Raw genomic sequence first — 13267 nt, 5'->3', positions numbered from 1 at the left:
AGAGCTACAATCATTGAGTTGCCTAGAGCCTTACTTAGTGTTCTACCCTGACAGAGTCCAACTGCGACCAGTTCACAGCTTCTTGCCGAAAGTTTCCTCTGCATATCATTTAAATCAAGAGTGGTCGTTACCAACATTTACTCAACAGGATTCTTCAGTTCTTCATGCATTAGACGTGGCACAAACATTAACCACTTGAGGACCCACCCTTTACCCCCCCTTAAGGACCAGCGCTGTGCTGAGTGATCTGTGCTGGGTAGGCTCTGCAGCCCCCAGCACAGATCATGTAGCAGGCAGAGAGATCAGATCACCCCCCTTTTTTCCCCACTAGGGGGATGATGTGCTGGGGGGGTCCGATCTCTCATGCCTGCATGTGGCTGGCGGGGGGGCAGCTCAAAGCCCCCCTCCGCGGCGAAATTCCCCCCTCCCTCTCCTACCTGCTCCCCCCCCGGAGATCAGGGCTGCACAGGACGCTATCCGTCCTGTGCAGCCAGTGACGGGACGTCCCCTGTCACATGGCGGCGATCCCCGGCCGCTGATTGGCCGGGGATCGCCGATCTGCCTTATGGCGCTGCTGCGCAGCAGCGCCGTACAAATGTAAACAAAGCGGATTATTTCCGCTTGTGTTTACATTTAGCCTGCGAGCCGCCATCGGCGGCCCGCAGGCTTTTCACGGAGCCCCCCGCCGTGAATTGACAGGAAGCAGCCGCTCGCCCGAGCGGCTGCTTCCTGATTAATCAGCCTGCAGCTGGCGACGCAATACTGCGTCGCTGGTCCTGCAGCTGCCACTTTGCCGACGCGCGGTATGAGTGCGCGGTCGGCAAGTGGTTAAAAGCATACGTTGCTGCTACCGAAAGCATCAGGAAGTCAGACAGACTATTTATTGTCTATGCAGGTTATAGGAAGGGGCAGCCGGCTTCTTCCAGGACAATAGCTTCATGGCTAATAAAGATCATACAGAGAGCTTACAGAGCAAATGATAGGGAACCTCCTAAAGAAATTAAGGCCCATTCGACTAGGAGTATTGCTACCTCCTGGGCTGCACAAGCAAAGGTCACGCCCGAAAAAATTTGTCAGGCAGCGAACTGGACTTCTATAAATACCTTCATTAAAGGAAAGGTTCAGGGAGGGTGGGCAAAAAATAAAAATCAAATTCCACTTACCTGGGGCTTCCTCCAGCCCGTGGCAGGTAGGAGGTGCCCTCGCCGCCGCTCCGCAGGCTCCCGGTGGTCTCCGGTGGCGCGCCCGACCTGGCCAGGCCGGCTGCCAGGTCGGGCTCTTCTGCGCTCCAAGGCCCGGAACTTCTGCGTCCCACGCCGGCGCTCTGACGTCATCGGACGTCCTCCGTGCTCTACTGCGCATGCGCAGTAGTTCTGCGCATGCGCAGTAGAGCCCGGAGGACGTCCGATGACGTCAGAGCGCCGGCGTGGGACGCAGAAGTTCCGGGCCTTGGAGCGCAGAAGAGCCCGACCTGGCAGCCGGCCTGGCCAGGTCGGGCGCGCCACCGGAGACCACCGGGAGCCTGCGGAGCGGCGGCGAGGGCACCTCCTGCCTGCCACGGGCTGGAGGAAGCCCCAGGTAAGTGGAATTTGATTTTTATTTTTTACCCACCCTCCCTGAACCTTCCCTTTAACCATTATAGAGTGGACACTTCTGGGTTAACTGCATTAGAGTTCGGAAGAGCAGTTATATCTTCGGGCTCCTCTGCATTAGCAATTTAACAACAAAATAAAAAAGTTTGAGTTATTTGGCACCTGCAACAGTCTCCCTCCCATCTTTTCTGTGGCTAGTTAAATCCCGTTGTGTTGCCATGGAGGCAGGGGGAAAATAGAAAATTGTATACTTACCTGACGGTAATTTTCTTTTCCCCATGCATCCATGGCAACACAGCGCACCCACCCACTGTTCGGTGAGGTACTAGTTATCAGACATGGCAGGGGGGGGACTGACAAAACACTTATAGTTATCACGTCCTATGGGGTATTAGGGGGCGGGGCCAATACACGTTGTGTTGCCATGGATGCATGGGGAAAAGAAAATTACCGTCAGGTAAGTATACAATTTTCTATTTTCTTGACTTGTTACCTAGCGATTTTGGTGACTACATCATTCATGTATGGGGTCTTTGCCATTACCCGCTAAAGTCAACAAGAAATTACTCAAAATTACCCAAAATTCTGATTATGTTTACATACGAAAAGAATTAAGATTTTCCCTGAAATTTCGCATTATGATTTTGCACCGTAATTGCAAATTTCGATGCAAAATTAAAATTATGCATAGTTCGAGCTCATTACTAGTATACAGACTACGTAGAAGTGCAATCATCAAATGCAGAAAATTAGGGTGCCATGAGCACAGCTGCAGGGATGTAACCATGGCCTCCTCTTTGGTGAGTATGACATGCAACAATCCATACTAATAGAAGCAGGCGCAGAGGGACCTCCGATATATGTCCATATGACCAGGTACATCGCTGGCTCTATGGTCTTCAGATAACCACTGGATTGTCACTTTTATTCTGAAAACAGCTGTGAAAGACAACCTGAAAGGGAATCATGCTGTAGAGTAACAATGCTGCCATGCCAACAATTATATGCATTTCTGAATATATTTATTTCTCACCAGCTTGTTGCTGTCTTTTACATTGGATTTCTGCATTAATAGGCCCACACCTCAATTTTTAAAGAGACACTTAATCTCACAAAAGTGTGTACACTTCTCACATTTTTGTGAATAATTTCATCATTATATCTTTGTATGATCCAACAATGAAGATATGATGCTTTGATGCAATGTAAAGTAGTATAGCTTGTGTAAGAATGTACATCTGCTGTCCCATCAAAATAACTTAACACAACCATTAATGTTTAAACCTCTGACAACAAAAGTTAGTACAACCCTATTTGAAGGATGTCACAATTCTGCTCAATCAGACATTTTCCCTCCCTGTGGTCATGTTACTCTGTTACTCGTCAGTGTTACAAGGTGTCAGGTGTGAATGGGAAGAAGGTGTATTACATTAGGTGTTACCCCTCTCACACTTTCTCATATCGGTCACTGGAAGTTAAGCATGGAACCTCGTGCCAGAGAACTCTCTAAGGATCTTATTTGTTGCTCTACATCATACATGTCAAACTCCGGCTCGTGGGCCAAATCTGGCCCTCAGATCCATTAAATTTGGCCCTCGAGTGGTGTCCCCACTTTGCATTATGTTTGGCCTACTCTAGACCACCAGGGTAGATATATTGGGGGTGAAGCTCTAGAACACCAGGGAAGCCATATGGGGGAGGTAGGAGGAAAGCCCTATACACTAGGGAACTGTATCAGGGAGGGTGGGAGCCTCTAGACACCAGGGAACTGTATAGGTGAGGGAGGACCACTAGACACCAGAGAACTGTATAGGAGTTGGAGGGGTGCCATTAGACACCTGGGAACTTTATGAGAGAGGAAGGTGGCCAGTAGAGATTGAGGTTGGCCCGTGACAGCACAGTGGCCATAACTATACAAAGGTTTAACAGGACAAGTTCCACTCAGAACAGGCCTCACCATGCTAACACTTAGAGGTGTGCTCACTTTAGTTGGCAGCATTTTAGACATTAATGGCTGTGTGTTAAGGTGTGTTGATGGGAGAGCAAATTTACATTTTTATACAAGCTGTACACACTGACTACGTTACATTGTATTAAAGCGTCAAATCTTCTGTGTTGTCCCATAAAAAGATATAATCCAATATTTACAAAAATGTGAGAGGTGTGCTCACTTTTGTGTGAGGGACAGTAGTCCATGACCAATGACTGCCTGGCCACACCCTCCTCCTTTTATGCCTTTTTCTTCACTGAATTCATGAACTTTCCTTGAACATTAGACCTTCAGTGGGCATACGCTAATCACTCTGCTATGCACATTGAGCAGCGCTTCCTTTGCTGCAGACACTCAGCTCTGTTCTCTTATACCAGCTATTAAATTGGCTTGGAGATTGTTTGTTTGTTTTTTTATGTAGAATCCTTCCATACTGTGACTTAATATCCAGTTTATTAATAAGTCTTCTTCCAGCGGGACTCTAGTGAAGGTTATATCATGTATGATTGTGAGGAGTAAACATTGCACAAAGTCCTGATGTGGATACCAGCAGTGGAAGGGACGGTCACATGCGTGCCACAGACGGGATCTTGCACACGAAGGGGAATTCACGTTTGCAGCTGTTGTCATTCCAGGACCGGAGTGCTGGTGGGGAAAAGCACATCGTTGTAAAACCTGTGACGTCTCTGCATCAAGCAAAGCAAGTGAACCAATACATAGTGAGAGTGAGAGATGAAACTCACATGGGCATCAATAACTGCAGGATAGAATACCCATATACAAAATCTGCATGGCAACATAACTAAAAGTGGAAAAACAAAGTCCATCAAGATGAGCATAGCCTATTTTTTCCAAATGTTAATAGAAAAGAAGATCCAACACAGTTCAAATTGTATAGACAAAACGCCCCCCCCCCCCAAAAAAAAAAAAGTCTTTAGGACATTGTTAGGGATTATTTCAGAAAGCAGTTTAAAAATCCGAGTTATACAGACTTGCTGCCTGGCTTCTGGCTGAGCAGAATGTTCCATTCCACAGAGAGGAGAGGGGGGAGAGGGGCAATTAGAGGAGTAGTGAGCAGCGCCCAACATTGGAAAGTTTCCACAGTAAATCACCCGGGTATATACAGTATATACGTACAATTTGCGTGCAATGGCACCAGTCCATGTGTAGGGCTTAGCCAAGCCAATTTTCAAGCTTACAGAGATGAATACACGCAAAGTGAGGACACCAAAACAGAGAATGATCCCTAAATACCAACTCCCACAAACCAACCTCTTTCATTGTGTTTGGGAGTGCAATATCATTCAAGCTTATTGGACTGATGTTGAAAAGTTAATTAAAGGGAAGCTTAACTGTGAGAGATGTGGCTGTTTCCTTTTAAACAATACCAGTTGCTTGTCAATCCTGCTGATCTCTTTGGCTGCAGTAATGGCTGAATCACTCACCTGAAACAAGCATGCAGCTAATTCAGTCTGACTTCAGTCAGAGCACCTGATCTGCATGCTTGTTCAGGGGCTGTGGCTAAAAGTATTAGAGACACAGCCAGGATCAGCAGGAGAGTCAGGCAACTGGTATTATTTTAAAAGGAAGAATCCATAACCTTCTCAGTTTAGGTTCTCTTTAAAGAAATTTGCAAGAGAGACACAATTAATCTCACCTCAATTGTTTCTCTTCCATTTTGAAGGATTTAAAGTCCAACCGGCTGCGGAGATTGATCAACCATCATAAGCTTTCACCACTGGGACACATAGTACCGGCAGCAGCCAAAAAAGTTATTTACAACAAGTGGGTAGATCCATCTCATCCAACAGTTTGGGATATTCAGCAAGAGCTTTTATAATTATTCAGCATGGACAGACTAGATGCTTTGGCGCATACAGAAAAGAGTTCCAAGTCCTTCTTTAGGAAATGGAAAAATATACAGAATACAGTTTCTATGAAGAGGAAATACAACAAATTGTTAAGCCTTTCCAATATATCATGTGGTGTTGTGCCACAGTGGACCTACTTAACTAAAAGTTAGGACCTTTGAAAGTGAACTAGTCACATATCTATGGTGATAAAAACAAGGAAAAGCGGAACAGGGAGAGAAGAGTGGGCAGGGAGGGATAAGGAGTGGTTTCAGAGGGCAGGACTTCTGTTTCTGCGGGTTGTTTTTTTATTCTATTGAATATGTTGTATTCTTATCAATGCTGGATGTTGAATGTGAAGGCTTGCATGCCACGATGCTGCACTATACATGCCTTTTATACTGTATATGATGAAAATTCAGTAAAACATTTTGAAAACAAAAAACAGAGAATGATTAAGACAAAATGGTGCCCAAGGCAAGGTAGGAGCTTTGGCTCCCCATGATAGTCTTTCTGGTAAGTTGAGATGGGTCAATGTAGGTAGCAGTTGGGCCCCCTGACACCCAGCTCTGCTCCAAAACCGTGGTGGCCGACGGCCGTTAGCCTCTATAGCTAGGCTTTCCCTTATATATCTCACTGTACTCCCTGCTTACATTTGATTATGGAAGCCTGAAAAAGGGCTCGTTTAACCAATGGACTGATTCCGTTGCACACAATTTGCACACCTGAATAGGATCTTCCTTTGTAACATTCATTTACCTTCTGTACATTGAATATCTGTTAGTGTATTGGAGTACAACCTCACTTCTCGTGAACTTTGTATGAAGGGATATACTTCACTTAGGATGTGAATATTATTGGCACAGGCTTTTACAATAAATAAATAGGAATTTGGCCACAATGTATTTGTTCTATTCTGGATTTTCGAAGCCAAAGAGTGAATGTAAGGAGTCTGCCTGATAGGGCGCAATCAATTTGTCTAAACTGGGTTGAATTATCTGTTGAGTAAACTTATCTGATCTGTAGAACATGCTGCTATTTATATAAAACAAAATGGGTCAGACTGAAAAAACAAAACAAAACTAGAAAGCTAAAATCGGAGCCTGTTTTCCACGCATAATTTTTCATAGACTAGCTGCTTGAGTGCTCCCTACTGTGCTTTCCTGACAGTAACATATATATTCACCCAGTTCAGCATCCGTTCTTCCACATACATAATTTCACTAAATATATAACCAAGCTACCTTCCAAATGAATGATAGAAGCAATAACAGCTTTACAAAAGAGCAAGTGGGTCTTGTCAGTCTGAGAAAAATGTAGGAAAAATGCTGCCTGCATGAATACAAGAATCGCAATTTTAGAAAAAAAAAAGTAGATAAAATAAAAATAACTTTTTTGTTTAATTTTGGTGACACTAAGAGGAATGTGTTGAACATTTTTTTAAAAATGAGATATGACTGAATTCCTGTGGCCTGATGGGAGGTATGCAAATGGCAACCTTTAGATAGAATATGCTAATAAGGATCTGTGTCAAGCATCCACCCTCAGCTGCAGATTGCACTGGCAAAGAAGCAAAATGTCACCTTCTACAGCAGCACGCTTACAAATCTGAAGGATGGAATGTGATGAAATACAAGATTGTGGCATGCAAAGCAGCAGCATCTGACAGGAGCAAGAAGAATACCCACGAGATTAGCATCCATTCCTGTCATCTTTCATTAAAATGACAATGTGGTCTGTCTGTGCCTGGTACAGAAGGAGTTACTGAATTGTTTGTGACTCACCAAGAGGGCTTCTGGAGCTGTAGAGACACACAGGCCTGGTATGAGATTGATAAGCTTTCTGGTAACAGTAAACTAATACAGATGCTACTGATCCTAGGGGAGGGGAGAGAAAGTTGCACAAAGGTGTTTGCTTTTACAGGCAAACATCTTCTTGTTAAAGAGTCATGCTGGTTTATAATGTATAGAAGTAGAGACTGAAGTAAACTAAAGTGGGAAGAGGTCAAAGAAGGTGGAAGGTGGGTTCCTTGACACCCACTAGACCCCAAGCACCTGCCTAGGTTGCCTGGTGGATAATCCTGCTCTGGTGATAGGACAGGTTACTATGGATAAAGGCTTGTTTTCAACCCCTACTCTGCAGCAGGTCCACCATTCCAATGCAAGCTCTGCATTTGGGGGCCTTGCAAATAAGCCAAATGAAGGTCTTAAATAAAATAAATAAATAAATAAACTTACAAAAAAGTGATTCTTCTTGATTCTTTTTTTATAAACTTTTGTCTAAAATTCTGTTTTCGTTTTTGGCAAAAAATGTAAACGCCTGTAGCATCAGGCTGCAATTTAAAGTGGATCCGAGATGAACTTTTATTCATTGCATAATTGTGTTCCTTACATACAGTTTATAGGGCATTCCTCAAGCCAAATACTCTTTTTTTTGTTTTAATACTTGAATTCCTTATAAACTAAACAAGCCTCGCCCACAGCTTCTCCAAAATGCCAAGGCACTCAGACCCATGTAGGAAGGGCTTATGGGAGCTCAGTCTGGGCAGGGGGAGGAGGAGGTTACTACCCAGAGATTTCAGAGGCAGAGGGGAGTGAATTTTTCACAGGCTGATGGGTGGAGATGCAGTTGCAGATTACCTCTGTAATGATGACAAACAGAACATGGCCGCTCTTATTGTATCACAGGAATAAATCATCATAAACTGTTGAAGCTGTATGCAGCCAGATTTGCTGTGTAAACTATCTAAACTTTAGATAAGATATATAGACAAGTTACTTGTTATAGTTAGTTTATCATCTTGGATCTGCTTTAGTAAAGTGAAGGGGGTCTAAATACTTTCTGTAGCCACTGTATACTAAGCGAAGATAGGGATTGGTGTCTCTGCCAGAAAACCTGCTGACAAATTGAGAGCTGTTAGTTATTGAAAACAGGCATTCCTGAGTATTTTTTTACACAAAGTATATGAAGAATTTTATTCTTCTGTGACTGAACAATTGGCTATAGAGGCAAGAGAATCTCTATACTTTTGTAGCAGTAAACTTTACTTCAGCGTTGCTGTGCCAAAAATAACAGCCCTGAAAACACCACATCAGCTACGGCTGTACCCGGTATGTAGAATATGCCACCTATCACCCTGGAGTAGTGCCAAGGCTCCTCTGTGCCCCTGTCCTTATGGCAGAGCTGCAGTAGCTCCACTATACACCAGCTGATCCACAGCAACACCTGCAGACACATGACATTACAGATTTATTTAGTTTTATTAAAATAAACACATTTATTTTATGTTTCCCCCATAAGGTAATATACTTGATGTGCCTATGAATTTATAGCAAATCTAGCGGTGTCATGTACTTCTGCATGTATTCTGTAGTTTCCTGCAATACAGTTTATGCTGCCTTTAGGTGGGAGCACATCCGTCCCTGTGTGGAGAGTATTAGCATGTTTTGTTTCTCACAGAACTTATTCTTTATTTTTTAGTTACATTTATAAAAGCTCCTGCTTTCCATACATTTGGAAAGCAGGGAGAACTTGGACAGGCTACTAATGAACTTTAAAGAAGTCGTTATGATGTGTGGAATGTCACTACAATGCCATTTCATTTTTTTGTCTGTCTCTAAGGTTTTATTAATACCTATAGGAAAATAAGTGTTTAAAAACCAAATTCTGTAAAACAAAAAAAAGAAAAGAAAACCTGTATGCATTTACAGTATACATTTATATCCATTGTTTTGTAGCCAGCTGAATCTTTAGTCTTACATTGTTATGTAGTGTAGTTGAACTGGCCCATTAAAAAAATATATGTTTCCCTCTGAGAAAGAATCTTATCTTCAGAAAAAGCCGGATTGTGCTCCTACAGAGGCTTATCTCCAACTTTAAGGGACCCTGAACAGAGCTCAAAAATGGAATGCTGAACTTACCTGGGGCTTCCTCCAGCCCCCCATAGCCCACGAAGTCCCTTGGCCTCTTCCGGGTCCCCTCCGTTCTCCCGCTGGCGGGTCCTTAAGCTGAGTGGCCCAGCCAGAATCATCTGTGTGACCTCATCGAGCTCCCAACTCCCAACAAGAGCTCCATGGTCATGTGACTGGAGTGAGAGCTTAAAGCTGCAGGGAAACTGCGAGGACTGCTATTGGTGGAAGTAAAGGTTACAAAACTGGATCAGCGCCAGGTTCTGATCAAGTCCTGTATGATTCCTAACAAAGGAACCTAATGCTTTGAAAGCTTGCAACAAACCATGTACAGTTAGTTAGTTAAAGGCATTAACGGAATCAATGTTGTTGGTTTGATGTCTGCATTTCTGCCACCAGGTACTGGTATAGCATCTTGAGCCAGCCCAAGAATCTTGGGCCGAACCCAAAGCATCGTACCACTGTGCAAAGGAAGGGAAATTCAACAGAGTTGATTGCCTTCTCAGACCACCACTCTAGATCCTATATTATCATATTGTGTACATAGATACGTGAAAAGTCTCTGCAAGTTAAATTAAGTCAGAAGTCCAAAAAACAAACAAACAGATATTTACTGACGGAGGAGGAAGGCTCTGTGTCGTATAGAGCCTTCCCGTTCCTCTCCTCGTCCCGTTCTTCCTGCGGCTACCCAGTTAGCAGTCTCTTCTGCTGCAGGTGGGCTTCGGAGGTCTTTGGGAGTACTTGAGCTCACGAAAACGGGTCCCTCCATACTGCGCACACGTAAGCATGCTCTCTCGCGCACTTGCGCAGTACAGAACCGTCCGTCTTCGGGGTCACTCAGGCTCCCGAAGACATCCGAAGCCTCCCTAGGCAAGAGATTTGAACGGAGAAGCCTGCGGGGTAACAAGAGGATGAGGAGAGAAACAGGAAGGTTCTATAGGAACCAGAGCCTTCCCTCTCCTTAGGTACTGTAAGTATCTGTTTTGGGGGTTTTCTTGGCTTTAGGTTCACTTTAACGTCTGTACCCCGGCATGAAACCTGTCTGATCTGGTAGATAAGGTACTCTGGGACAGACCCCAATCTAGTTGTGAGAATTTTAGCCAATATCTTCGCATCTACACTTATCAAGGATATCGAGCAGTAGGAGGACATAACTAAGGATCTTTATCTGTATTAGAAATAGCAATAATTTGTGCTTCTTGCATTGAAGCTGGAAGAGTACTTGCTTCTTCACTCTATTAAGCATGTCTAAAAATAGGGTATTACTATGAGATTGCTGCTACAATTTCTCTCTCCAATAAATCTTTTTCAAGAGAATTAAGCTGTACTTCACCAAGCTGTGGAACAGCCAGGGCTGATAGATAATTGACTATCTCCTCCTCACTGTGACTGGTGCTACTAGAATACAGGTATTTGCAATACAACAAGAATTCTCCATTTACAGCGTGGGATTCAGTGATTCTGCTTTGTGTGCTCGAGAGTATAGCAGGTATAGTACTGCTGCAGTATGCTCTCTAGCAAGCCATGTCAACATGGCTGCAATTTTTTCACCATGCTCAAATATGCGTAGACTCTTTTTAGTACTATCAACCGGCAGTACATGTAGGTCCTTAAAGGACACCCGACATCCAGAGTTTTATTTTATATTTAAATCTACTTTTGAAGTTTTTACTGTTTTATTATTTTTGCTCAATGACACATTCATTGAAGTATGCCGGAGCTAAAATCTATGAACTATTGACCCCTTTTATCTCTTTCCTGCTCTCAGAAGCCATTTTCTGCTAGGAAAGTGTTTTATGCTGGGAATACACCATACAACTTTGTGTTTTAAATAGATGGGTTTGATAGATAATTTCTGACATGTCCGATCTTATTTTCGATAGTTTTTCTGATCAATTTCTCATAGAAGTGAATGGAAATAGATAAGAAAGGATAATTGGAAATCGATGGGAAAATCGAATCGGAAATCGTTCGGACGGAAAATCGACCAAAAAATCGACTTAGTCCTGACTCAGGTAGGAACTGCCACTTACATACCTGATGTATAACTCTTTCAGGCAGAGAAAGAATAAAAAGGAACACAACATAGTTATTTGTGTGCTTGGCACTGTACATACACATGTCTATCTCATCATGTCACATGTCACCTCGGGTATCCTTTAAAGGGAATCTTAAGTCAAATTAAAAAAAGATTTTAACTTACCTGGGGCTTCTTCCAGGCCCCTGGACTCCTACAGTGCCCACAACGTCCTTCTGATCCCCTGCAGGCAGCGGCTACTGCACACGCGTGGCCCCGAGCAGTGCGCACCCTGGTTGAGCTCCTGGTGTCAGGAGCATTTTTTACATGCAAAGTAGGGAATTTGACTGCTACCTGGGTGTGTGTGTAGCTAGAGGCCACGCCTGCTCAGTAGCCGCAGACTAGCAGCGACAACCCAGCTTTGTGGGGGTCGTAGCCACTGCCTGGAGGGGATCAGGAGGATGTCGTGGGCACAGTAGGTGTTTTTTTTTTCATTTGACTTAAAGAGACACTGAAGTGAAAAAAAATATGATATAATAATAGGTGGCTGCAGTAGGGCAGCCCTAGACCATTTGGCCACCCCAATACAGGACATGTACTCTCCCCTAAGGCACACCTTAAAGCATCCCACACAATCCCAGTGGCAGATGTTCCCTCATTAACCTTCCAGAACTTTTGATTCTCTTTCTATAGCCAAGGCCACAACCTCATCAGAGAAACAGTATCTAGAGATATGACAGGGATCACCAGAAGTACCTGCAGCAAAACCAAGAGTGACCGCAAGTGGGGCAAGATCAGACAATGCCCAAGACAAGTGGTCAATCCTAGTCATGCAATCCAGTGCTCTCTATGAAACTTCCACAAAAGCTATCCTTTTTTTATTTTCTAACAAAGCAGTTTTTATTGTTTTGAAGAGAAACAATTAGTGTAGGACAACACAGAGGCTCTGATGAGGAGGCCAATATAGTAGCTTACAATCATTAGGGTAAAACTTACAATTATATATATTATTGCTTAACCTCCCTGGCGTTATGATTATTTGTAGATGTAGGGCCTAAAAGCCGTGCAATTTTTTCACAAGCTTTTAGACCCCAAAAACAAGAAAAAAAACATACCACAGAGAGATCTGCACGGGATTACTGCTCTGAGCTGCGGATTTCCATCCTGAGCCTGACTCAGGATTACTGCTAAGGAGGTTAACTACCTGCTGACTGCCCCACACCAATGGGCGTGGCCGCAGCGGCAGCCACAGTAACGCCTAACGCCAATTGGCGTCAAGTCCTAGGGCTCTGTTTAGCAGGAGATCGCGCGCAGGCTGCGCGCATCTGCTGCTTTGGGGGCGGAGCTCCGCCCCGCCTTCAGTCTCTGAGCGGCAATCGCTCCTCGGGAGACTATTAGACGGTGTAATCGCCATCTATTTACATGTACAGCGCTGCGATTGGGAGCAGCACTGTACTGGGGACAGCCGTGTGACACGGCTGTCCCCTCCATATGCTGGAGAGTGAACGGCTGTCAGCCGATCGCGCTGATTGGCTGGCAGGGAGAGGGAGGGTGAAGGGCAAGAGATATTAAAAAAAGGCAAATTTATTAAAAAATAAATAAAATAAATATTTATAAAACAAAAATAAACAACTGTGGAGCGATCAGACCCCACCAACAGAGAGCTCTGTTGGTGGGGGAAAAGGGGGGGAATCACTCGTGTGCTGTGTTGTGGGGCCCTGCAGCTTGGCCTTAAAGCTGCAGTGGCCAATTAAGTAAAAAATAGCCTGGTCTTTAGGGGGGTTTAACACTACGGTCCTCAATTGGTTAAATCAGAAGACATACAATACAAACAGTTACAAAATCTATCCTTGATAGTGATCTTTGCGTGGCAGTGCCATTCTTATATATAGGATTCAACATTGGTTTAC

At 44.0% G+C, this 13267-nt stretch overlaps 1 protein-coding gene across 2 annotated transcripts in view; it reads right to left on the bottom strand.

Annotated features, from left to right (window-relative positions):
- Positions 1-2866: 2866 nt before the first annotated feature.
- Positions 2867-13267, bottom strand: part of CLEC19A (C-type lectin domain containing 19A) — a 37012-nt gene continuing 26611 nt past the window's right edge. For both annotated transcript variants that reach the window (XM_068246853.1, XM_068246854.1), the window contains one exon: positions 2867-4227. In XM_068246853.1, coding sequence (XP_068102954.1) covers positions 4148-4227 — 80 coding nt within the window. In that variant the 3' untranslated portion in view covers positions 2867-4147. The remainder of the gene's footprint in view (positions 4228-13267) is intronic.

The sequence above is a fragment of the Hyperolius riggenbachi genome, chromosome 7 (genome assembly GCF_040937935.1).
Source record: "Hyperolius riggenbachi isolate aHypRig1 chromosome 7, aHypRig1.pri, whole genome shotgun sequence".
Taxonomy (NCBI): Eukaryota; Metazoa; Chordata; class Amphibia; order Anura; family Hyperoliidae; genus Hyperolius; species Hyperolius riggenbachi.
Note: the sequence above shows the minus strand (reverse complement) of the source record. Positions and strands in the feature narration are given on the sequence as shown.